The sequence below is a fragment of the Macrosteles quadrilineatus genome, unplaced genomic scaffold, assembly GCF_028750875.1.
Source record: "Macrosteles quadrilineatus isolate MER2022 unplaced genomic scaffold, UCM_ALF_1.0 Scaffold_5__1_contigs__length_97177068, whole genome shotgun sequence".
Lineage (NCBI taxonomy): Eukaryota > Metazoa > Arthropoda > Insecta > Hemiptera > Cicadellidae > Macrosteles > Macrosteles quadrilineatus.
Genome location: NW_026542598.1, coordinates 28881702 through 28908910, shown reverse-complemented (window position 1 = coordinate 28908910; position 27209 = coordinate 28881702). Strand labels below are relative to the sequence as shown.

The window sequence follows — 27209 nt, the reverse complement described above, 5'->3', positions numbered from 1 at the left end:
AATAGGACAATTATAGTCAAATTTTGTACAATTTTTATATTTTTAATAAAGAACATTCCGAAGTGTCGATATTATTATATACAACCTACGTAGGTAAAACTATATTTTTTATCAAATATGTACATATTTAGAACATTTTAATATTGAATTTATATAGTATAAAATAAAAATGTTTAAAAGCTCTTTGTTTTGTCAGTGTAGGGCCAGCCACCCAGCCCCAATTGGTAAAAAGTAGTAAAAACATATAACATTTTTGCCACACACAACCTGACCAGGATGTAGATCAGAGGTTGGCAAGTTTAACAGTTGAGCTATGTTTGTAAATATTATCAACTTGGCTGGCCGTTGTATTTATAGTTACTAAACAATAATCCACCTCCACATTTTAGAAGGAACGCCTATTTTATGATGATCTAATATAATTTATTAAAAAAGACTCAAGAACCTGCAATTACAACTAGGTTTTCAGTTGAAACTCATACTGCATACAAACTAAAACATCCTAAATGGGATTTGTGAAACTGCATTCCATTTTCTTCAACCAATTTTGGTTCAAATTTCATTTTGCCAACTTTCAGAATAGATTTTTCTGTCGGTCAGTAACACATATATTGTGATATCCGTGGATAAGTAAAGTTATGTTTGGTTTTCCTGCTTTAAATTAAGTTTTAAGTTAATAAATGTAGAATAAATAAAGAGTTAAAATTGTATCAACTTTCTTTCTTTAGTATTAGTTTATTTACAATCAATTATTTCCATGGAAACCAAAAATAAAAACCAGCTGTCTCAGCACACTCCCACATCATTAGTTAGTTGTTCTGGGCCCCTTTTTTTCTTTCCGGAATTCACGTCAGAGACTTCAATGGGATACAACAAGTTAATAGGTCTGGTGATGTATTTCCCAGATCCTAACTTTAATTTGGCACTTCTTACGTTTCCATCAGCACTGACGTTAAGGACTTCTATTTTCCCAAGTCGCCATGTCCCTCTGGGTAATGTGTCGTGAACATGAACTACATCACCAACTTGTGGATGTTGGGTTGACAGAATTCTTCCTTGTTTGATATTATGTTGAGTTCTCTCCCTTAAACTCAACAGATAGTCTTTCTTCCAAATCTTCCAAAAGCTATTTAAGTTGTTGGTTCCCTTTTTCCACATCTTTAATAAGTCCGATTCAGTCACTTTAGAAATAAACTCCATGTCGTTTTCTTGACATTCATTCAAACTATTTACAAAACCATTTTTTCCATGGAAGTTAAGGAAGTGGCCAGGAGTTATAATAAAGTCAGTCAAACTTTGATCTGAGGAAGATACATAAACTAGTGGTCTTGAGTTGACAACAGCTTCTATTTCAATCATCACAGTGTCGAGTTGTGATTTAGTCAGAGTAACTGAACCAATACTCTTTCTTAAACATCTCTTTATCAAAGATATCAACCTCTCGTACATTCCTCCCATCCAAGGTGCAAACTCTGGGATGTAAGTAAATTCGATGTGGTTTTCACTTACATAAGACAGTAATTCTGGTGTATCGAGATGTTCAACAAACATATCATTCAAGAACGAGGAAGCCTTCTTAAACTGAGTAGCGTTGTCCAAGTAAATCTTCTTCGGAGTACCTCTTCTTCCCACAAACCTCCTGAGAGATAGTAAGAATTCTTCTGACGACAAGTTATTGGTGATCTCTAAATGAACAGCTCTCGTGACTAAACAGGTGAATATGCAACCGTAAACTTTTGAAACTTCAACTCTAGAAGCTTGAAAGGATTTAATGTAGAGGGCCAAAGTAGTCAAGTCCTGTAAATTGGAAAGGTATACTTTCAGTCACCCGTTCTGTTGGAAGCGAGGGTATTTGGGGCAGCTTGTATGGTCCACCTTCGTATTTTAAACATTTCAAACATTTTCGCAAAACTCTGTTGACTTCAGCTCTGCCATGGATTATCCAAAAGGATTTCCGAAGTTCCGAGAGAGTTTGTTGCACTCCCATGTGAAAAATCTTACAGTGACACTCTTCTATGAGCAGTTGAGTAAATAAATCGTTCTTTGGTAGAAGTATAGGGAACTTGCAATATTCTTCAAGGTCTGCATTTGAGATCCTACCCTTACATCTGATAAGTCCATTCATATCAACGAATAGGCCAAGTTGATTCTGCAATCTATCATACCTACCATCTCTTATATTACTTAGTGTTTCACTAAAACAAGTGTTTTGAACATGTTTGATCCACGATAAACGAGCATCTTTGAGTTCTTCAGATGTAGGAATAACATGATTTGGTTGTTTATTCCGTCTGCATCCACTTATAAACCTTTTACAAAAAACTGTTGTCAAAATCAGTTTCGAAAGTAATGAAAACCTTTGTATATCTATGCCAAAAGGACTACTAGTTTCACTCACGTCTTCGGTCTTTGTAGTCAAGGTGACGACGTTTTCTTCAATAGTTTCAACCATATCGTCTTCAGTTAATGGCTTGTTAAAGTCAGAAGACCAATCCGGCCACAAGTCTTGACTACAAGACAGCCATTGTGGACCTGACCACCATTCATTGCAGTGTTTCAGATTATCCACCGTTTTACCTCGAGTCGCCATATCAGCTGGATTTTCGTCAGTAGGAACGTATCTAAATTGCGTCTCGGTGTTGGTTTTGATCTTCATTACTCTTCTCTCCACAAACTTAGGAAGCAGCTTTGTTGTGCTAATCCAACGTAACACGCATTGTGAATCAGTCCACAGTATCTTATTAACAACAGGAAATTTTAAGGATTCTTCCACAAAACGTAATGCTCTTGTTCCAATCAACACTCCTAAAAGTTCGAGTCTTGGAAGGGTAATTTTCGGCTTTGACTTTGAAGTTAAATGGCTTTTACAAAACATGAGAGTCACTTTGACAGTCTCCTTACTAATTAATTTGATATACACAGCACACGAATATACATCCTTTGATGCATCCGTAAAACAATGGAGCTCTACATGATCTGCTCGTAATCCTGCGAATCGAGGAATAGAAACTTCAGTTACTTTAATAATATCACATATAATATTCCATTCCCTACATTTAGGCTCATCTAGTAATTCGTCCCAATCCAAATTGTCTTCCCACAACTGTTTGAGAAAGATTTTAGCCTTCAGTGTTACAGGGGATAATAACCCTAAGGGATCAAAAACGGATGATATAGTACTTAAAACTTGTCTTTTTGAAATAGGTTTGTTTCTGTCATTGTTAACAGGTTTTATGTGAAGATTGTCAAGATTGGTGTTCCATCTTAATCCAAGAACATTAACATCAGTAGGATTCTCAGTTGTAGTTTTTTCCATTGGTATTTGTGTCATTAGTGTCTTTGAGTTTGAAGACCAACATCTAAGGTTCATGTTAATATCAGAGAACAAACTAGAAGCAGTTGTAAATAGTGTTGTGGCCTCTTGATCTGTGTCACATCCGGTAACCACATTATCAACATAAAATGAAGACTTCAACCTTTCATTAAGATTATCAAGTTCACAATTTGACAAATGATGAAAAACAGTAGCACTGAGTAAAAATGGACTGGATATGATTCCAAACGGAACCCTACAAAATCGATACTCCTCAATATTATCCTTAGTAGGTGCTGACAAAGGATCTTTGAGCCACAGAAATCTAGTTACATCTCTATCTGGAGTTTGAAGATTTATTTGAAGGAATGCCTTCTCAATATCAGCAATAATTCCAATAGCATTCATTCTAAAACGTAAAAGTAAACTACATAGGTTTTCCAAAATTACAGGTCCACGGTAAAGACAATCATTAAGACTATTGTTGCCTTTTCTGGTTTTGGCTGACGCGTCATACACTATCCTAAGTTTAGTTGAGGTTTTCAACTCAGTGATAATAGGGTGATGAGGTATATAGTGAAGGACTCCATCGTTTCTGTCTGAAAAACTCACTCGTTCGATTATACCGTCTTTCAATTGGGTTTGAATTACCGAGTCGTATTCACATAGAAGATTATGTTTGTCTGAAAGTCTATCTGTTAAAGATTTCAAACGACCGAGAGAAAGATTGTAGTTTGTGGGTAAATTTGGAGGATAATCTTTCCAAGGCCAGGAAACTGAATAACGACCATTCTCAAATTTAACAGTCTCATTAAATTTAATCAATGCGATGTCATCATCTTTCACGTGTGGGTCATCCTTAATACCAATAGTCTCTAATTGCCACAAGTTTTTGATGTCGTCACCTTCACAAATATTGATATCTGGCTTTAAAGTTTGTGGTGACCTAGGAAATAAGTTGTTGGGTTTTACTAGAGTAAGAAAAGATGACTCGTACATCAGAGGGAAATGATCATTGTTATCGTTATGCCTACCAGTTACGATCCAACCAAATTTGCTATTCACTAAGAATAAGCCTGGTGAAATTTCTATCTTCTGACCCTGAATGATATCAAAATAATAATCGTTCCCTATTAATAGATCAATATTTTGTGAAGTAAACTGGCCGTCTGCTAACTTTAATTTGGGATAGGAGGAAGCAATTGTATTTAAGTTGATATTGGTACTAGAAACTACCTTCCCAGTGATATGTGGAACAAAGTTTACTATAATATCCATACATGTGTCATCGTTCAGCAGTAATCGAACATCTGTTACTTGAGTCTCAACAGTTTTAGATTCACGGTTGCCGAACGTAAATAAAGACAATGATTGACAATATTTACTATTCAAACTCAGTTTAGAAGCCAAACCTTTGGACACATAAGACCTCTGACTACCACTATCAAAAAGAACACCACAACGCGTTTCTTGTTTAGTATCAGCATTACGCAAAGTAATAGTTGCAGTTTGAAGAATAACACTCTCCGACATAGAAATTAAAGCAGACTCTTCGGTATTTATAGGTACCTTGCTCGGGTTGAAGTTACTTGCAGGCAATGCTTTGGCATGATTAGTTGATCGGGTGTCTACTTTGATGGTGTTTCTAGAAATTTGGTCTGTAGGAAACTGTTTGGTACATAAGCTTCTATTGTGATTATTCTGCTGTTTACAGTAAACACACCTTTTATGTGATTTACAAAATTTCACAGTGTGTCCCTTATTTAAACATACGTAGCACCTACCTTGAATTGCTTTCTTACGTGCCTCAGCAGATTGATATTTTGTACATTGGTCATTCCAATGTGTTCCTTCACAAAAAATACAATTTAATTGATCGTTTCCCACGAGTTAGTGGGTAGGTAGTTGTCAACCTCTTAGTGTCCGCCTGTGGATTAGGAACAGTAACAAAACTATTAGAGTAAGATGAAGTGCTAGGTGTTGAGGTCGTCAGTTGCTCTGCTTTCTCCCGAATCGAAATTAAGTTATTTACAAATTTGCACAAAGTTTTAACATCCAATTCCCCAGAAATATTCATTTCTTCAACTTTCAAAACAATCTCATAGGGCAGCTTACTGAAAATTTGAGAAACAAAGTAGTTAGAAGTAACGTCTTCACCTAAGGCTTGAAGACAACGCATATGTTTCTCAATGTTGTCAAATCCTCGCCTTAGTGTTACCGTGTCACTGGACTTGATAGGTGGCATATCCCTCAAGGCACAGTAATGAGAATTCACTATTACCTGTTTCTTAGCAAATCTGTCTTTCAACAAGGTAATAGCAATATCATAGTTTAGATCTGTAATGGGGAGTCCAGCGATGCAACGTTTAGCGTCACCTTTTAATTGTGCAATCAAATAGTTAAATTTGTCAACGTTACTGAGTGTGGGGTGGCTATGAATGGCAGACTCAAAACTATCCCAAAACTCCTGCCACCGTAGCATGTCCCCTTGGAAGGTTGGTAATACCAACTTTGGTAGTTGAACATACTGGTGCTGTATAGTTGGTATTGTCTGAATGGTAGACGTATCAGGCACTGTTGCCTGTGACTTATTAGTTTGAGAAATATCTAGTCTTACCGTAAGCTGTGCAAGCACCTCCTCACAGTCCATCATAGTATTTATGAAGTCGTCCTCTGTGGTGGGTCCTTCAGTTTGTCCATCTTCAGTAATAGGCTCGGTGTCCAAACGTTTTTGAATTTCTTCCACTCTCTTTACAAAGCTTGTCAATGTCCGTAGTCGTGTTTGAAGTTGTAGTTCTGTTAAGTCTGTAGTCTCCAAGAATGCATTTGTATCAGTAGTATAAGTCTTCAGTCGTAGTAAGGCAGATTTCAATCGAAGGTCCCATCTTGAAGTCATTCTTAGTTATTCGGGAAAGTGAAGTTCAAAGTTGGAAGTTGTAAAAATTTTGAGTAAAGAAGTTAAGTTTAGAAAGTTGTAAAAAGTTAAAGCAGGAAACCACGCTCTGCTACCATATTGTGATATCCGTGGATAAGTAAAGTTATGTTTGGTTTTCCTGCTTTAAATTAAGTTTTAAGTTAATAAATGTAGAATAAATAAAGAGTTAAAATTGTATCAACTTTCTTTCTTTAGTATTAGTTTATTTACAATCAATTATTTCCATGGAAACCAAAAATAAAAACCAGCTGTCTCAGCACAACATATGACATGTATAGGGTGTATTTACTTGGATCTTGTGCACAGTAAAATCCCGCTACTCAGACATCTGATGATCCAATAATAAATCTTAATTGCCATTAGGATACATTAGATAATAGATATCATTGATTTTGCCAAAATCATGGTCAAAACACATTTTGACAACAAGTCAAGTTACAGAACATTCTTTCATGTTATTTATTAGCCTTCGAATCATTTCTAGTAAATTTAATGAACTCGTTCGAACAAATTTTTGGAAGGATAAAATTGGATGGGAACGATTAAGACAACAGACAACCTTACACTACTTTCACACTGCAAGGTTTTCATTGTTCGGTTAAAAACTGTAGGTAAGATTCTACCCCATGTTTTTTTTACTAGTATGATTTTTATTTGTATGACACAGTAACTCCAAACAACCACAATCAAATATTTGAAGGATGAACAACTTTGGTGAACAAAAATATTTAATTTAAACAAAAGAAATGTAGACCTAGTCCGAGAGCTGTGTAAGCAACGCAGTGCCCCTCAACACCCAATGGTTCTCGGAGAGCCTTGTAGGCAGTGGCACAGTAACCACATAGTTAGTGCTCTGCCCCGTAGTGCTCAGTACTCCGGCCCGCACTGACGTCTTGTACAGAGGACAACTGTAGCGCAACCGGGACTCATCCTGCTTAGTCACTGGCACCAACTGTACAACCGGCAGCGGAGGGTTGATCTCTCCTACAAGTAAATACAACACAGGGTGAGTCAAATAACTTTGTTGTATCATTATTCATTTGCCACCAAGGCATATTTGAGAAACTCTTGTGGAAAGTGTTAACTGTGCAGTAGCTGAGATTGACCATCCGTAGTGGATGAAAATACTTGCAAGTCATCGAATTATATTACTCCCCCTCCCCAGTCACCACCATTCCAGTTGTGAATCAAGTTTGGTTCATAGTAGTTGTGCTGTGATCAGGACCACTCTGTTATTGTCACAGAGAGGTAAGGTACAGAGGAAACTCGCTATGGGCCAATGCTCAAAATGTTTAGCCCTTGTATGTTGTGCTGGTAATATACTTGTGACGATCAAGAAAGAGCTGTCGAGTGGCGAGCACTGTGCGGATTTCCTATCACACAGGGCACAGGGTCTTCCACCATGAGCGTTGTAGTACATGAGGGCGAGAGGAGTGGTGTTAGACTTTGCTCTAGACACCAGCACTAGTGCTAGACACCACTTATGTTATGTGTACCATTGAGTGTTTTCCACTGTACCTTACTTCTCTGTAGTTATTGTATATATATCTATCGTGTCAATTAGATGACATGTGGGGAGGGTAGTGCGAGAGAGACAGAAAACTTCCCCCACCACTATTCCCCTACATATGTATTATTACATATTCCTTGATACATATTCAACTAGATGAAAATTGTTGAGATGACTGAGCAAAATAGAAAAGCGATGATGATAAGGGAAGTGTTCTTATGAGGTATCCTACTAGCCACTTTAACCGGTTCAATCTGTACTATTTTTGTTTCATACGACAGGGGCAATATATAAACAAACATCACTGAATGACTAAAAACTTTGTAGAAAAAATCTCGCTAATTAATTAATTATGTGTGCTGGTAAAATATTCACATTTTGGCAACATTGAAACAAACTCTCCCTGGCTACTAATAGCAGATGATACTTTGTTTTTAAACCATTTTTACCCACACTGATTAACAATGCAACTAATTATTCATCTGAATTTATGAATAGCCTTTGACTAATGATACAGACATTCCATCCCCATGTTAAAGCTGTCAAGAGTTTTTAAATGAAAATCGTCACAGTTGATGTGAGCCACCGACAGATTGCGCAGATAGAAATTACTGATTTCTGTCAAATACGCGAGAGATTTTTACCAGCCAAACTAATGGTAAAATGTGTCCTTATGACATGAATTCATTTTTATCCTGTCAACTGTAATCTTAATATTTGTATGTATTTATTATATGTAAACTATTTATAATACATGATTTGTACTGACATGTCACATATTCATTGCTGATATTCAGCCTCTGTACTATGAATTTTTGTGATGAATAAATTGATTTGATTTGATGGAATGACTTATTGTGAGCTATTGCAACTGTTATGACTCATCAACTTGTTCAGAAACACAAAATAAAGTAAAAAATATAATTTTAAACACTAGCACATTCTGTGACTGGCCCACAGAACTACGTCCTTTTTTCAGTATCCAACAGTCAATGACATAGTGTTATATTTTGACCCCGGATACAGATTTGTTATGAAACTTGGCTATCCTGACAAACACTTGGTTGTAGTCATAGTTGTATGTTTGTCTAATTACCTGATCTTGGATCAGATAAAAATCCAGATTTAACATCAAAGAACCCAGCATCCAAGAACAATCCATGGATCAAAACACCATCAGTGGGTGGTTGCAAATTTTGGTAAGCTTGTGCATCCTGTAAGATTATAAACATTAAATAGAGTAAAAAGCTTAATACAATGAAAATATGTATTGTCCTTAAGTAAAACAGTTATCAGTTATGGCAAAATAAAACAAGCTTGTACCTTTTACTAATGAACGAATTTCAGACAGATTAGACGATTATCTTGCCTTAATATTTCTCTTCAGTAAGACAAAACGACTTAAATTCTACTATGTTACATCAATTTGTCTACAATTTTTTATTGAGGTACAGAAAAGCAAATAGATTATTTCAAACAATGAATTTTCCTTTCCTGGACATGATTGCTTTATCAGAAGATGAATATACTGTATCTATGATCTCTAAACGTACACAAAACTCGGTGAAATGTAAATTTTTTGAAATGAATTATTTATTTGACTTATCTCCAAACTTTATTGTCAACCATCCTCTCTCTACCTTTGCATATATATATTTTTTTACTGATGCTCACCTCTTTACCAAATTGTTTGTGGAAGCGTTCAACATCCTCTTGATCTATGAATATGTTCATGGGATCTTTGAAGTCAACAACCAGCTCATCAATGGCGGTGTTATACTTGCGAGCGTGAGTCTGCAGACACCCGGTCATGAAGCCTTGGGGGAAGAATAACCCAGACAGCCAAAATGAGTTGGGCTGACCCCATTTGACCCACATCTGTAATGCACTTGAATTAATAAATCACAAGGTTTTCATAGTCAACCACACCATATATATTTTTTTTTGTTCAGCTGAAAACTAATTTTTTTTTTCCAAATAGTTTCATAAAAGCATACTTTGTTTTAAGCTTGGCACCGTTCATTGTTTGCAAACCTGTACACGAGACTCATTAATACATAAATAACAAAGATTAATATATTATGTATACAGATGACTCATGAAAATCCGACTCTTACGAGATTGGTAGGGTTAAAGATTACAAAAAAAATTTCAAACTGGAACCTAACACAATAATACAAAATTTATCATTATTATTACCTAGTAAATTTAACGATGACTTAATAACAGATTTGTAATATGCACATTTAAAAACCATGAGGCAGTCTAATTAATCAGTGTGAGGAATTATTTTTGTCCACAAAAACTAGTGAGGCAAACCTAATTAACAGTGAGCTCCATACTGTATATGGCGATGTTGTTTCTGTTCACAGCAAAAAGTCCTCAAACTATTTTGTTAGGCCTAGAGGATAACACGATACAAATAAGAATTGTTAATCTCATTAAAATAATAATGTTTGGGGCCAAAACTACGTATGTTAAACTATTCAAATTTTAATTAAAAGAATCACTCACTGAAATAAAATCAAGTCTTAGTTCAAGATCTCTTATCCAACTTCCGAGGCTTTTCAACGATGGATAAGCAGTTTTCGCCCATAGCTTTGGAACCTACACACAAAATCATGTTGATTATAAATTCAGGTCATTTAAAATATATTCACATTAATATACATAGTCGTTCGTGGAGGGAAAATTGTATCAATTTATCCATTCACAAAAACTATTACAGATTAATTGGGTATAGACGCTATTATACTTCTTACTGAATGGAAATTGTTTAATTAATTCTTTAGCAGGTCAATATTTTGTATCATTATGATTTATGTTTCATAACTTGTTAATAGCAAAGCAACTATTTATTTATTTTTTTTTTTTGTTCATTCACTTCATTTGCAAATAATTGTAACTAGTTTTTAATGTCAACCCGGCAGATGCACCAACAGGTCTTCTATATCTGTTGATTTCTGACAATGTAAAAGCCATCGAGAACTACCCAAAATTTTTTTTTGTTACAACAAAAGTTTGTAGCTTTTTCTTCAGCTGTTGTTGTACGGTTTAACCCTTGTAGCAATTTTATTTTTGTGGAAAAGCTAGCCAGTATATTTTGTAAATAAATACAAAATTAAATAGGCCTACCAAAATGAAAAGTCAAATACAACACCAACCTGATTGTTTAAGAAGGACGTGTAAACTTCTTCCAGTTGTTCAGACATAACCACAAGGCCTTTTATGGCCAACTGCAACTCCTTCAGGGAAGAGTGGATGACTCTCACCAACTTGTTGAACCGATCAACTTCTTGCAACAAAACTGTCGTCAAAGAAGGAAGAGACCCTCGCGAGTCAAACTGCAATGACAAATCACAGATGTTAATGTTTTAAAAAAGCCTCTCGGCCAGGATTGTGGTTTTTAAAATAAAGGGACAGCAGCTAGCTTTACCTCAGAAAAAGTCCAGACTGAAGACACAGAAAATTCAGATTCATACATCCCTCTCAAGTATGATAGTACAAAACTAAACTGATAGAGTGGAATTTTTTTAAAAAGAGTCTGGCTCAGAATTTTTTTAATGATTGGCACCAAAGTAGAAAGGGCCATAAAGCAAAAATATTTTAGGACAGAGGAAGCTCTTGTTGTCCGAGTGATCCTAGTTTCCTAGATAGTTGAATCTAAAGCCAGCTAAAAGATTCTGTGTTTTTCAAGACTCATTATAACCTCCTAGGAGCAATTTTACGTCCAGCTAGACAATAATGCCATAGGCATCGAAATCGGTTGCCCTATTGAGGAATGGACAGAATAAAGGTACTTAACCTCTTGTATACAATAAAAGATAGGGTCTAAACCACCGAGTTGTACAGCATTATCTTCTGATAAAAACCACCACTGTTAGATGAATTTTAACTCAGACTGACAGACAGAAGTAATGCGCTCTAAGCATTAAGCCTGTTCTGGCTGTTACTATTGTACTGCTGTTTTACAATAATTAAGTAACACTTTGCATTTAAATAAAGTAAGTAACAAGCTAATTTTTATATTCTATGTACACATAGTATCTGTTACTTGTTTTTATTATAGTGCAAAAATATTGATGATCAAATGTTGCAACCCCTAATACCTTTGATTAAGAGTGCATGAGATTGTTTATGGTAAATGTGTTAGTTCAAACTAAAATAAGAAAAATCACAAATGCTATCACCTAAAACAGTTCAGCAATGGACTCTTTAAACCAAAGCAAATAAGTAAAACTGATTTTTTTTCTTAGTTCTGTCTTTTTTCTTTCATAACAGAACGTAAAAAGGAATGTTGTGAGTGACAAAATAGAATACAAACACTAAAAGAGATTTTTTTGCAATAAAAAAACCACCGACACTTACCCGAAGTAAAGATGGGTGAGTTTCATCAGGATCGATCCTAGTTATTATTCTTTCTCTGATCATGTCTGCCAACTCAAACGCAATCTCATCACTAGATTTCCCTTTAGTCCCTGCAGACTCCCTTGGTTGTACCTCCATGATAGTAACTATCACACCAGCAGTTTCTTTGGTCTGAAACATGCAGTCAGGGAGTTAACATACAAGATTTTAGATTATTAAAAAGATTATTGTTGTAGAACTTAAAGAAAAGCCCTACGCTTTACGCTTACAACTTCTATTTACCTTAGAAAGGTAAAACAACTACTAAGGCTGTCTATTAAGACGTATTGACTGGATATAAGTCTATTCAAATGACCAGTTGTGTTCCCTTTGCTTTGGTAAGATTCTGTTATTTGATAAGTTATGATCGGTAATATTGGTAAGCAGTAGGGTTGGCCCTTACCCGTAAACATTCACAATAATTATTAATCACCTTTGAGGAAACCTTTTGTCAACTTAAATAGTGTACACATACTTGGAAAGCAATGTTTGCGTTTTCATGCAGACCGAATATCTCAGGTTCTTCAATGAGTGGAAGCCTGTCAATAAACTCTCGAAACTCTGCTAAAAGGGTGACGTTAGGACTGTAGTAGGTCCCAGATTCCGAGTACTTGTAACCTGTCAAGGTAAAACAAACAACAAGTTTTGATTTTAACTTTTGAGATTCAATTGGCGAGTTTTTAAATTCAAAAGTTTGGAAAAGTTGAAGATTTTTGGCAGTTCTGGTTAGAATTATATTATTATCATATGTATTGTTTATGCCCCTTTGTCTTGCAAGCACAGATTTTTACGAAAAAAACATTAATGTGTTTAGACAACTAATCTATAACAGTGCATCTACAGGTTCAGGGTGTAGGTCTAGAATTCAGACAATTCAAGGATGATCATTCAGATGACCAAGGATTATATTGGCAACAAGTATATTACATTTAACTTGTATATGTGGCAACGTCGTGCTAGTCCAGTATTGCTATTGGCTGTCAGATTACACTACTGCAGACTCTCGTGGCCCCTAGTGTGGTCATATATTCAAGTTACTATGTCCGGGTCAAGGAGTCAATTTCTTCCAGTTTTGATAGTAATCATTTTATTATTGCCTGTATTTTCTTTTTGCCTTGACCAAGGAAACTAAAAAAAGTTCTGGGTGTATGTTTTGAAGTTCTAGATTTGGAATTCGATTTTAAGTTTTGATTTCGGTTTTGAGATTTTAAATCACTGGTTTGATTATTATTATATTCTAATAGTCTATTTTTAACAGTATCAAGGTAATTTGGACCGGTAAAAAAACAGCACTACAAACCTTCTTCTAATGTTTCTGGGGAAAAGAATCCCTTAAGAATAGTCTTCAGCGTCCGCTGATCCCACTCATCCGTTACTCGGCCTCCATAAGTCACTTCACCTGAAACATAAAACATTGAATAATTGAAAATTGCATATCAAATTACATGATTTTAAAGTATATGTTTACAGTTTATCCCATTCCAAACTGGATAGGAAGCCCAGCTTTACTAAGTGACCTGTATCGACTGGGTCACATAGTCTAATGAATTGATTAGTGATAGGGTGACCAATCGTCAAATTAATTAAGTTTAAACGTCCAAGGGGGAACTCGAGCTATATCATTTACCTGTTGTATACTCGAGTGCGTCCCACGGAATCTTGTAGCTATCCAGACAGAACAGGTGGAGGTTAGACAGAGCACATTCACGATCACTGTCGTTAAACTCGTACATGATGTTCCAGCCGAGAGGTCCAAACTTCTTTCGCTCCTGTATCACAGCGTGAAACATGCACAGCCCAAATATCATCTTGCGCCATTTTCCATACAGAGCTGCAACGGACAAAAACAATCCACTAAATAATATGTAAATGATAAGCTGAAAATACCTGATGTACTGTTGAATGATCCTGTTTTTTTTTTGTTTTTTTTTTGCTTTTTTTGCCAGGTTACCACTGGTTTCAAAACCGAAAGGTTCATTACTCAAGCTGAATTCTGAATTGTAAGTGGAAAACAACAACACTACTGAACATTTTAAAAGTTTTTCATATGTAGAAACAGTCAGGTAATTTATGTATGGTAAATAATTACAATTATTAAAAGTCAAAACTTGTTTTTGTTTATCACCTTTGGATAGGAAAAGTCTCTTTTTACTCTACAACTATGCATATCATTGCAAATCTACCATTTCAAAACTGTCTTATCCATATCCAATGTCCTACAACTTTTAAAACAGCTTTACAATGAAACATTCCAAACTCTTTACTGGAGACTCACCATGATCCTCAAAGAAGTCTTCAGAGATCTCGTTAAAAGCTCGTTTTAAATTTGCTCTGATACCTTTAGGTGGTTCATTGGTGACTTTTACTGAGTTTTGCAAAACTGATACAGGGAACCGGTTTGAAGGCATGGAGCTCAGGAACAAACGGAAGTCTATATGAACATCCCTCGGGTTTTCTTGGATCTGCAAGATGATCCGCTCCATGTCTAACATCCATGAGGAAGCCAAGTGACAGTTCTGGAAATTATACCAAACGATATTATGGTTAGCATCTAAACATTAAATGCACTTCACCTTCCATCTTCACCAAGCTAAGCAATGCCTTTATCATTAGCATTGGTGGCGACAAATATGATATTTTAAATTTGTGGTTGCAAGAGGGTCAAAACTCATCTGGTGAATAGACTATTTAATATGAAACTATAAAAGCTCATTTAAAGTATGAATGAAGAGTACTAGTCTTCTTTTCATCAGGGTTTACACCGGTAGCTTTTTATGTAAAAGAATAACAAAACCCTTAAGTAAAGGAGGTTTAGGCTCAAAGTTTTAAGGATATGCCATGGATCATCCATTTACTCCCTCACCAAAGTCAGAGAAACTAACTACTAGAGATTTTTGGCACACCTTGCGGTCTTTTAATTTTGGATTTTTCCCACACAGTTAATTCTGATCGATTTTGATTGGACACTCCAATCATGTTCATTCGCCTATTGGGTCTGATGATGATTGGAGTGTCCAATCAAAATTAATCACCACTTACCATCTTTTTTGTATATTTACCGTCTTGTGAGTAACAGCATAAGTGTATTATATGTTTTAAGAAGTGTTATAAGACGTTTATTTTATCTACTTTCTGTAAATTTAATAACAAGTAGGCCTACAATGCTGATCAAGAAGTTATTAAATGAACATTAGCAATACTGGCAATCATAACCATGAAGCCTACTAAATGAGATTTCAACCACACTAACAAAAGCCACTGAATTATTGGGAGCATGCATTAAAGTGCTTTCAATTGAGTTAATTTATCTTGAAATATGATTATTGATTACAGTTATTAAAAAAAAATTCACAACTGATAAAAAATTATTAAAATAATTATTATTTAAAATTGGAGTGGTAGACTTAATTTTAAATAATTATTTCTGTAATAATCATTTAGACACTGAACTATATTTGAAGACCAAGATGTTGAACACACCTGCAAAAACACCCAGTCCCCTCGTTTTTTCCCTGTGTCAATCATTTTCTCTGCAATGGGTCCCTGGCCCTGACCCAGTGAGATGGACTGGACCCGGTCTTTGTTGCCCGTCTCTGCAGCGAACCTCAAGAACGCTCCTACAGGGTCTGAACCAGTTGATAGCACAAACACCAATGGAGTTACACTCGAAGTGTCTTGATAACTGAACAAAGAGAATACAATATACAATACCTCATTACATGTTGTCTCCTGGCCGAAATAGTCCAAGATTAGATAAAGATCTTCTGCAAGATCAGAAGCCACTACGAAAACAGGGTTTATTTAAAAATAATATTCCAAGTTATTGTAACTAGAAAACAAATAAAAAAACCTTACAAATTATTATCATACAAATAATTTAATAATTGTAATTCATTTTTATAGAGCTTAGTTTTAAGTCAGAAATTATTATAAATTATAACAACAAAAAATTTCAAAACACTTACAGTAAAGGTAGGCTCACAAGGGGACTTTCAACAAACGCTTTCCCAAGTTGTGTTTTCACGTATTCAGTTACTGCAAAAACTAGCTGAAATGAGAAATAAATTAACTTAAAAATATCCAAATAATAAGTCAAGACAAATACTATTCAAATGTAAGGTACAAACACTGTTCAAAGGATTCTTTTAAACTAAACAAACCTAAAATAATTCTAGATTATGAAAACTAAACCAAATGAATTTATTTAAGATATTGAGGGTGTATCTGTCGAGAAAAATAGATTCCTTTAAACTTTGGTTGAATCTGGTAGGTTTACCTTTTAAGCCCCAAAGGTAGCAGTTGATAGAACGGATGACGGATGGATGAACTCTGTGATTTTCACCTTATATCAGATAAGTTTTGCTTCTTTGTACTTATCCTTACTCTTAAATAAAAAAATCAAAACAAAAATCTGAGTCTAGTGAAATTAATGAAGAATATTAATATTGAAGGCTAAAAGGGTTTGCCGGTGAGTTGTTTGTTGTACACTATGAGAGATATATTTATTGGCGTAAAAAATCCTTAAAATAGGATATATAAAATTTGTTGTGTTGTAACAAATTAATAAAAACATTTTTTATGAATATATAAAGTTTATCAAATTATGTTTTCAAAAATAACTTATTAAAAACTTATGCACTTGCAAGTATCTTGTTGGAAAGTAATATTGAATTTAAACACCTTTTTACAGCTTTGATTATCTACTAAGTTCTCAAAGCAGTTTTTTATTTTATTTATATATAAGCATCATAAAACGAGGTGTATGATTAAATATAAAACAGATCTCTGCAGGTTCACAAATAAAGAAAGTGCATAGGAAACACAATTATGGGACAACAGTGCGCTTTTAGCTCTAGTATGTTATGCCAGAAATATATTGTGAAGAGCAAGGAAGAGCAAGGAACAGCGAGCACTGTGCGGAAATTTCTATCGCACTGGGTACAGGCTCTTCGCCACAGAGTGTTGAAGTACATGAGTTTGAGAGGAGTGGTGTTGGATTTTGCCCTAGACACCAGCATTAGTGCTATACACCACTTAAGTGTTCTGTTGAATGTTTTCTTTGTACCTTATTTCTCAGTGGTAGGTTGAAAACCGTGTAAACATATACTAATTCAAAAATGGAAATAATTGTAAAGATCACATTTCCTGACCTTTTCTTCTTTCAGGGCTTTTAGTAACATCATTTTCTCAAACTCAGTCAGTTTTTCATTCCAATCTACTCTGCTGATTTTCTTTTTCTTTGGGTCCAGGTCAATGATCTGTAAAACATAGGTTTAAGAAGTAATTAATTAAACAAGTTTACCACATTGCGTAACACGTAATGTAATTCAATGTTTTATGATCAGTAGATAATTACCATTGACTATGTTGCATCAATAGTCAAAATTGCCATGATTTTCAATATTAACAATACTGTTCTAAATATAAGTAAAACTCCTTTTCTTTTGCCAAATATCAAGGAGCTTATCACAGCAGCCACCTACTAGCCTGAACCAGATAAAATTTATGGTTTGATCCACTGTTGATCATACCGCATCAGAACCATCTTATAGAAAAACAATTCACAATTGGACCATTGAACTAATGAATGAAAATGAAATGAAAAATCATTTCTTTTCTCAGGCAAAGTGTTGAACTAACATAGGAATATAAATACATATACAACAACTAGGTCAATTAACTAGGGTCTGCGGTACAGAAAATTTAAGGTCGGTACGGTTCGGTACAGTACAATATTTTGTACCTCGCTTCTCGGTACAAAATCGGAACGGTACGCGGCTACCCGTATTTTTGCGGTTTTCTTCTCAGATCTGTATTTGAACCATTTTTTTTAATTTTAATACATTGACATTACTATGAAAATGGATAGTATCCTACATTCATGGTTTTCTAACAACAATTACTGTACCACACATTATTAAACCCTTTTACTTCTACGAGGATTGTGTCAAGAAAAATCACAGTTAAGATAAAGGCTTTACCTATTTTACTCTGAGATACTTTGAATAGCCACGATAAAAATTATTTCCAACCAATACAATGTCTAGTTGTTTTTTAAACTTTTAAAAACATATAAAAGCATTCAGTACAAAAACAGTGTAGTTGACAGCTATTCACATTCAACAGATGACAATGAAAAACAGGACGTTATGATGAAGTAATGGCGAATAGCATCTTTTTTATCAGCCTGAAAACTACTTATAAGATGGATACATCTTTTGCAAAGTTTTTTTCTTACACTAAAATTTGGATTACCACAGATTAATATTATTGTCTTTTCATTTACAAAGTTAACATCCACAAATATCAATCATTAGTTCATTAACTCAGACTCAATCCAATTTTCTTAGTATATTTTAAGGATCTTCCAAAGAGTCAAAAGACCCAGGCCTAGACCTAATTATTTAGGATGGCCTATATAAATTGAGTAGGTTACAATGAGGGTAGCAAAATCACTATCATAATTCTAGTTCATAAGATTTAGATTGCATAAAGTACCTTTAAAACAATAAAAAAAATCTAAGAGACAAAAAACATTTCAACCTTAACAGCCACATCCAAAAATATAAGACAAGATACAGAACATGCAATGACATTAATTTAAGACCGAGTAGGCTTGCATAACGGAAAAAAATATGCAAACAACAACTACTACGCTTGTGGTTTCATCAATAGAAAGATAAATTATCCATAACAAATATCTTAACTTATAAAATAAGATTGTAGATTACAGTAGACCCCCTCTTAACCGACCCTAATGGGACCGGACCTAGGTCGGAAAACTCAAAAGGTCGGATAAAACGGATAATCCCTAAAATCATAACATAATGAAGTGCTATTCATTTGGAATTATATGATCATTATTTTGGAATCATAATTGCATTATTTATCAAATAAACTACTCTTATCTCCTTTTTCCTATTGATAGAAAAGTCACAAATAAACACAAAACACGGTTAAGTCAAATAGGCCTACTTTCAGTGGAATATATTATAATACTAGGCAAGAGTCAATAAAATTCCTATTTTAATAGCTTTAGTACTGTAATTTATTAATTGATGCTTTACAAATCCATCGTAATGAGGTACAGAACCTTTTGTCAAAATTAAAGATACAAGCAACCATTTTGTTACAAGACAGGACGTTTATTTATAGCCTCTCACTGGAGGCTCGAGGCACAAAAACTATCTTGACCTTGGAGTTGTTAACCCCCCTTCCCTGCCCTCTCTACAAGTTGCGTTGTTTGTTTACTCCAGCGATAAGATAATCAGTTCTCAAAATCGTAACACACTTTATGATGTTATAAAATTGCCGCACAGATAACGAACAGATCAGATGCGCTCGAGCTACGAACGATGATGACAAACTGACGATAGGCTGTGCTATATTTTTTGTGATCGACACAAAATAACTTATTCTTAGTCATATTCTGTGGAGATAAGCGTATGGTTCGGTTCTCATCGCCCAGCGTGGGAGCGGAAATGCCGAGATTCCTAGAAAGCGGCGGTTAAAACGAGCTGCTCTCAAAGCAAGGTCGGTTAAAACAAACTACGACTACTATTTTACGATCGAAGGCGGATAATCCAATTATCGGTTAATACGAGGTCGGTTAAGAGGGGGTCTACTGTAGTACCGACTTTAATATGTTGCCATAAACAGTTTTATGGCAGTAGGCAATGGCCAGCAGCAAATTGAATATTCACGAAAATACTGACTGAGTTAGAGATAACATTTACAGTCATCATATGATAAAATAGAATTGGGGAAAGTCGTAAAGGAATAATACCCCCGCCGCAGCAAACCTGCCGACTAAGCGAATTTCCATTTGTCTGTTTAGTTTATTAGTTAAATATATTTTAATAACATTAGGTTTAACGAGTACCTAGGTTTGCTGCTACAAGGAAACTAATAAAGTGTGTTTTTGAGTAAAATATTGATAGCTTAGTACAAAATAAATAAATTTGCCAAGTTTGATCAAAATATATCGATAAACAAGCAAACTACAACATTTGACAATATTCTCCATAAGAATAACATGGGAATTTTAAATTTACAATTTCTTAAATTTTCTCCGTTACCAATAATCGAACAAAAATACTTTTATATACTAAATTATTTGTTTTTTTAAGCTCTTTAAAAAGGTCTAAAGAGAAATCGGAAAATTTTGTGTTTTGAGGGTCAAAAGTGAGAAAAACCAATTTTTACCCCATAAAACCCCCCGTAAAGCCCCGTTCTCATCATCCGATCGTGCTGGTTCGCGAACTCATTCAAGTTTATCCCGCTTTACACCTTTAAACCAAATTTCATCAAAATCGGACAAAAATTACTCAAGTTATCGCGTTCACGGACGTATATATATATATATATATATCTATATATATATATATGTCTATATATATATATATACATATATAAAAATTTGAACGAATGGTGTTTTTGGCCTCTGGGGACATCAAAATGAAAAAGTAAATCGGTCCCGGGTCTAGGTCTTACCGTGCCACCTACGGTAATAGCTACTTCCCTATAGGGAAATTCGCTAAAAGTGATAAAACTCAACAGTTCTTGGAAGTACTAGAATACAACAATTATTGTCGTGATAAAATTTTAATGGATTTGGGACTGCTAATGAGTTTTTTTTATTGCATCATCACCCTAGTAATAAATTATGAAGATGTAAACAAACATCTGATAAGACTTTCATGTGCTCAGAACAAACCACCTTGACTATGATAAGTAATTTATTATTATAATAGGCTGTACCGAACCGAATTTGTACCGCGTAAAATGCTGTACCGAACCAATGACGGTAATTAAGCTTGTACCGTACCGGACCGACTTTTTCGGTGCACCGCAGACCCCTAACAACAACCAATACTAACACTTATGTAATGTATTTCCTCTACTCAACAACCACCATCAACCCTTTTCCCATCCACAAAATAACTTAAAGGATATAATTTTCTACAAACCTGTTCAAAGTCTCCCACAGAGATGGTTATTATACTTGTGCATTCTGACTGTAGATGTTGAAAGGATGGAAAGTTTTGAGTCAAATACAAAACACAAGACCACTGATTGTCTGACAATGTTGGCACGTTAGGCTTGTTGGGTTGGTCCTGTCAAAAATAAACTATGTATAAAATATGTCTCAATAGATTAATTTAACTTGTCAGCTTATAAGTGATAATATGATTTGGTTTCTTAATGCAGAGTATGTATTATTTTTTTGGTAATTTAATCTGTTACCACAAAACAATTATGATTTTATACAGAACATTGTTTGTTTCAAGCTCCGAAAATAGCTGCTATGTATAAAGGATAAAAATTCCCTTGCAGTAATTCTCTCTTTATCTTAATAGTTAAGAAATAGTATAGCCTTGGGAGTTAATTGTGTTGACTGTTCGCTATTCAAATAGTAATTAATAGCTTTATGTTAGAAAGATTTCCCAAATAAATTATAAACAAAAATTAAAAATTGACAATATATTATACGAAGCTATAATACAGCGAAGCAAATGACAAGCATGATGAAGCAACATACAGCGCCAGATCCAGTGACAGCGCCTCTCAGTAAGAAGCTCCACTCGGCGTTACTGATGGCGCCGGCGCCTCGGTAGATACTGGCGCACAACATGAAACTGAACACTAGCTTGTGGCGCTCAAACAGCCCGCGCGACACGTTGGTGTAGACGGCCAGCGTGATCTCATCTACCAGGATCTGCAGACGCTCTGACAGCTCCGAGGCAGCTGGGCTCGACACAATCACACCGTTGAACACCTGGAAAGTAAAGTTCAAAGACATAAACAATAAGCTCCACAATCACTAGTGACACTACAAACTAATGAATGTGTACAAACACTTCAAAGAGATAAGCTCATTTCAGTGCTAATAAATGCCTTGTTGTTGCGGACAGCCATTTTCAGAGAATTCAACTGAAAGAGGTAAAGACTAACTTGTTCCCCAAATGGGGGTTTTAGACTATGAGTTTAAAAGAAAAAGGGCTATGTTTCATTAACAAGAGGAAGTGACAGTTTGGTAGAATTTAGCTTATTTTTTCTGTGAAATTTATAAAGTGGGCTACATGAAAAGAGGCTTGACTAAAATGTTGAAGAACAAAATTGTTTTCTTAAATGACATCAATATCAATTGATAGTATTCCTGCACTTCAATATTTATTTTGTCAGATTGGACATCCTCATTAGTATTTCACAAACCACAACAGACAGCTTTGTTTAATGAGACTCTGATGTAAAGACAAATTATTTTCAACAATACTACAATAGATATACCTGGTTGAAGTACTTGAGTGAAAACTGGTACATGGGGTCTATATTGGCCAGGTCTGCCACCACAAAGTACAGTAGAGACCCACGGTTGGCCACTGTTCTGTACTTCTCTCTGGCCGTTGAGATCTTCTCTTCTGTAGCCTCCGCTTCCATCACCCGCGCTCCGATGATGGCTGACGTTTCCTGTGAACACAACAAATCTTCATCTATAGTGGTTTGCTAGAGTGGGCAGGTTGTAACTGTACCATTTTGTGCAGCAATTATATATTTTAAAGCTATTTTTTTATTAAAAAAAAATCTAATAAATTTAAATTTTCCCCATTACTGGAAGTTATTGGTGATTATCTTACTTTACTTTATCTCTTTGAAAACACCCTGTAAACCATGCACTAACAATCAATATAAATTACTGAAATAACAAATACATAATATTTAAAAAAAAACTAAGCATTGGAAATGAAATAAAACTAATTATTGGTTTATATGAGATATTGATGAACTGAAAACGCTACAAAGTCCGACATTATTACAGTGATCAATTTAGTTGTAGTGATAAATAAATGTACTGAGTTTTACTTTTGCACACTATGTGAGTGAATTTGATCTAAATAAGTAGTTCAAATGTGAGACAGTGCTGCAAATAAACAACCAAGAAAATGTCAAACATAAATGTAAAGCTAAAATCCAACTGTAGCAACCTATAAATACAAAAATACAAAAACAAAATTGACTAACTACAGTTTTCTATTTATCAAACCCATAAAGGTACGGTACTTTGCTTTCGTTCAGGGTTTCTATCAATTCTTCGTCATCTAAAATGTTCCCTTCACTGGCAAACAGAAGCTTGAGGATTTTATCTTCGATTGCTTTTAACTGGCCTTTATCATTATTGATCCTGACAATGAGTTCTGTTCTCTGGCTTTCAAGATCTGGCTTTTCTAGCCTCACAACATCTCTGAAATAATTATTTAACAGTTAATAGTTTTACTATTTTAAATCTGTTACAATAAAATTACTATACCATATTTTACTCTGATAATCTGTATTTAAACTTACGCCAACAGCTGATCCTCCAGACCGGAGAGAGTTACGGTAAAGTTGATCAGAGTCACTTGAATGCAGACCTCAGGAAGGTAGTGTGGGTTGGATAGTTTGGTTGTTACATACAAACGGAAATTTGAATCATACTCCACATCAACATCTCCTAGGCGTATCATCAATCTTCCTCCCTAGAAGAAAAAATTGTTCTTGAATTTGAACACAAATTGTGTTTATAGAACCAAACACTACAAGAATGAAAACATAATTTACCTGGATAAAAGTTTGCTTCAGCATGATTGGGCCCAACGTGGGGTCCAATACTTCTCCGACTTCCTCAATTAACACAGGCATTCCAATTCTGATGCCGGCCTCCAACATTCGTACGTAGTTGGAATCTGTGAGTTTGACGATTTTCAAACTGTGGTTTGCCTCCATTTGGCGAATCCATTGGTTTGCCTGAAAATCATTTGAAAGGAATGAATCATTGAATCAATGTAGCTGTTGGTGTAAACTTAATAGACACTCACCATAATATTAATCAAACTATTCTGAAAAATAAAATAAAAACTATTAAGAAAAATAAAGAAGCAGATATTGGAAGGGTTGAAGGGTAATTTATAAATGAGAAAAAAAATCTGAAAGAAAGGAAATATATAAGACTGATTGTAAAAAAAAACAAAATTACCAATGGTCTGGATTAGATGGAAATTTAGTAAAATTGCATGAAAGTTAAAACAAATAATTTATATGACTGCAATAAGCACATGTTGCTCACAGAATCAAAAGACCCTTATCGTCCCCGCGATCACCGTAACTTCTGCGACAGCAAAAATATCCAAGATTATCTTTTATTTTGATCCCAAAAGTAAAAGCTCGGCTCACTCAACTTGAGCAAATTTGACCTAAAAATTATTTTGTGTCCGAACCGTCACGTCAGACCAACTGTTGGGATTCGCAGACCCCTATTTCTGCGTTCGACTAAGAATACTATGTAACGGTATGTATTTCTCCTCTTGGAATACTTACCGCTACTTTGGGTGACGTAGCTCAGGAATGAAACTCGCTTACAAATCCCAACTTTATTAATTACTCAAAACAACACAAAGAACACAAAAATTAACTAACAATCAAAAAGGTAGAGTAGACTGGAACTGAATAAATAATTTAGTTAGAAACTGAAACCCCAATTTAGAAAAGGCCCTAAACCCCAATTTTGAGAACCCTTAACATTTTCTTACCTGGACCCAAGGCTCTTGGCCTTGGGCTCCAGCTCCCCCAGCAGGACCCCATCCTCTGGTGCACCACACAAACCACTCCACACAAAAACTGACCCCCTGATCAAGTGCACTGGCCTACTTAAAGCAACAGCTTTCAGTAGGTCAGCACAACAAGTTATTGTTTAACAACACTACCAGCCTACTCACACAACATTGCCAAACACTTCCTCTTTACAATATTTGACCCTCCTATTACAACTATATTGTGACAAGATTACCTGCTCCTGAGGGTCAATCATGAGAGGCCAACGACCGGCCTGTGTGACCAAGATGGCGTTCTCAGTAGACACATTGTCCCTAGGCAGACCACAACTGTTCCACGTCCGTATCTCATAGGGATCTGCCAGCACTGCTATCAAGCTGCCAACACCAACATCAATAAATCAATGTTTCAGATGGGGGCTTTACCAAGGTGTATTTCAACCAACCCAAATTTGGATGAAAGATGGTCAACAGAATGGTTGAGATAACGAGCATAATTTGTTTATACTAATGTATGACGTTTGATTACAGTAATCAAATGTTATACCAAATCAAATGTTATACTATTGACAACAATCAATGAAATCGGTTGTCAAACAAACACCAAATAGAAACCTAAACTTTCACGTGACATCAAACACAAAACGCTTGATACAGTACAAATGTTTCCCTCTTCCTAGGTTCAAGTATACAACTATAGTTCGGCCGCTTAGAAAACGACCTGCGCGCTAATGCTAAACCAATGCTGGAGGAGGTCGCTTTCTCAGCGGCCGAACTATAGTACCTGAACAGTGGAGAAGCAGGTATTTGCAGATCAATCAGCTGTTTGGTCCACAAGCGGGTAAGTTCCTCTCTGTAGGAACTGGTGAAGGCTCCGAGGTAAGCCATACAGGCAGCAGCCACCAACACATCTCCTGTCAGGTTCTTCAATGCTCTACCCAGCTCCTGAACAAAACATCAGGACAGTTATCTTGAAAATGGGATACAAATCTACAGAAATTGCATCTGACAGAAGACAAAGACTTTATTTTGGAGGTAAAATCAGTGCCAAAACTATCAAAACTACAAGTGCTAAAATGTTAAAAGATATATCAGACAATATTTTGTTTGTATTTGTGGGTTCTTTCAACTTTTACTCAATTGATTGTTATTGAAGGCTTTATCACAATTGAAGACTTTAACTCAAGAGACATACTTCTTTTAAAATGTACACCATTAAAGATTTGTAAAAAAAACTGTCATCGTCAGGCCTTAGTGGGAACTGACCATGCAGCATAGTATGCAATTACTGTAAAACAAACTCAACAAAGTTTTTTAATAAATGACCAACTGACCTCAACGGACTGTTCCCACCGCACTTGCTCATCACCCAAGGCCATAGTGAGTCTACCAGCTCTGCCCAGCCTAGCACTACATTGGGACATCTTGGCCTCCAGGCTAGCCTTCTCAGCCACACTGGCGTCATACGTGGCCTCCAGCTTGGCTATCTGGGCCTCTACATCAGCCAAGTTCTGCTGCTTCTGTCTCAGCACTGCCATTACTTCACCTAGCTCCTTCTCTGCTGCCTCCACCCTGTAAAAATATCACAACAGGCCAGTAGCATTGACTTTTGGATACCAAAGTTGAGATCTCATCCTCATCTATATCCCTCCATTAGAAGGAAAGCTGAAGTTACCTTTGCACTTGCAATGATTTGGTGAAAAATATTATAAAGCGTGCGTAAGACAATCTGACCTTGAATGTTCCTCCTATTGTACACCTTTTGCAGAACTGTATCACATTAGATAAATTTACCATCTTATGGGCTATACCAATTGTAGAGGAAACTGCTTTTGTTCCATCTCGGCCTCACTGAATGAAACATAACAGTTTGCTTCTATCACCATTGAAAACACAAAATGAGTCTGCAATTGCTAATTAAAAACTTTCAGACTGAATTGACGCCTGAATCAGCCAATAATTGTTGCATATGCAATATACAAAGAGTGGCGTTCTCACACCAATGCTGATAGCTAAATTATTACTGTGAACAACGCTGTAGCACTAAAAGGGTTAATAATTGTCTTTGTAATCATAAATACTACAACCATCACTCACTTTTTCCTCTTGGGGTCGACAATGCGGAACGTGACAGCGTAGCTATCAATCGCCCGCACCCACATACACATAGAACGGCAAACCTTGCTCTGGGTGGCGACCAGGTCCGGGACAAACTCCGGGTGTTCTATGTACTCCTTGAGCTTCTTCAGCATTGAATCCGGGATACGATCCTTGTCGTAATCCTGTAGCTTCTTCAGGAAATTAACATCTCCCAGTACTTGCTTGGCAGATGCCCAGTCTGTCCTGGAATCAGAAAATGTTATACAAGGTTAAGAAAAGTATAAACCACTAAAGGGCAGGTATCAATTGAATAACACGTTTTTAATGTGTTCAAGTTAAGAAAACACACTGTTAATG

At 35.6% G+C, this 27209-nt stretch overlaps 1 protein-coding gene across 1 annotated transcript in view; it reads right to left on the bottom strand.

The window, feature by feature from the left end:
• Positions 1-6926: 6926 nt before the first annotated feature.
• Positions 6927-27209, bottom strand: part of LOC128993928 (dynein axonemal heavy chain 6-like) — a 58616-nt gene continuing 38333 nt past the window's right edge. Inside the window, exons 33-55 of the mRNA XM_054418051.1 lie at positions 26850-27095; positions 26087-26324; positions 25537-25697; positions 24989-25130; positions 23764-23949; positions 23509-23681; positions 23227-23407; positions 22456-22635; positions 21707-21943; positions 21135-21281; positions 17316-17423; positions 16131-16213; positions 15646-15847; positions 14441-14681; positions 13793-13996; positions 13466-13564; positions 12641-12783; positions 12127-12297; positions 10923-11102; positions 10273-10365; positions 9433-9636; positions 8855-8972; positions 6927-7232 (exon numbers count right to left, since the gene is read on the bottom strand). Coding sequence (XP_054274026.1) covers positions 7003-7232; positions 8855-8972; positions 9433-9636; positions 10273-10365; positions 10923-11102; positions 12127-12297; positions 12641-12783; positions 13466-13564; positions 13793-13996; positions 14441-14681; positions 15646-15847; positions 16131-16213; positions 17316-17423; positions 21135-21281; positions 21707-21943; positions 22456-22635; positions 23227-23407; positions 23509-23681; positions 23764-23949; positions 24989-25130; positions 25537-25697; positions 26087-26324; positions 26850-27095 — 3967 coding nt within the window. The 3' untranslated portion in view covers positions 6927-7002. The remainder of the gene's footprint in view (positions 7233-8854; positions 8973-9432; positions 9637-10272; positions 10366-10922; positions 11103-12126; positions 12298-12640; positions 12784-13465; positions 13565-13792; positions 13997-14440; positions 14682-15645; positions 15848-16130; positions 16214-17315; positions 17424-21134; positions 21282-21706; positions 21944-22455; positions 22636-23226; positions 23408-23508; positions 23682-23763; positions 23950-24988; positions 25131-25536; positions 25698-26086; positions 26325-26849; positions 27096-27209) is intronic.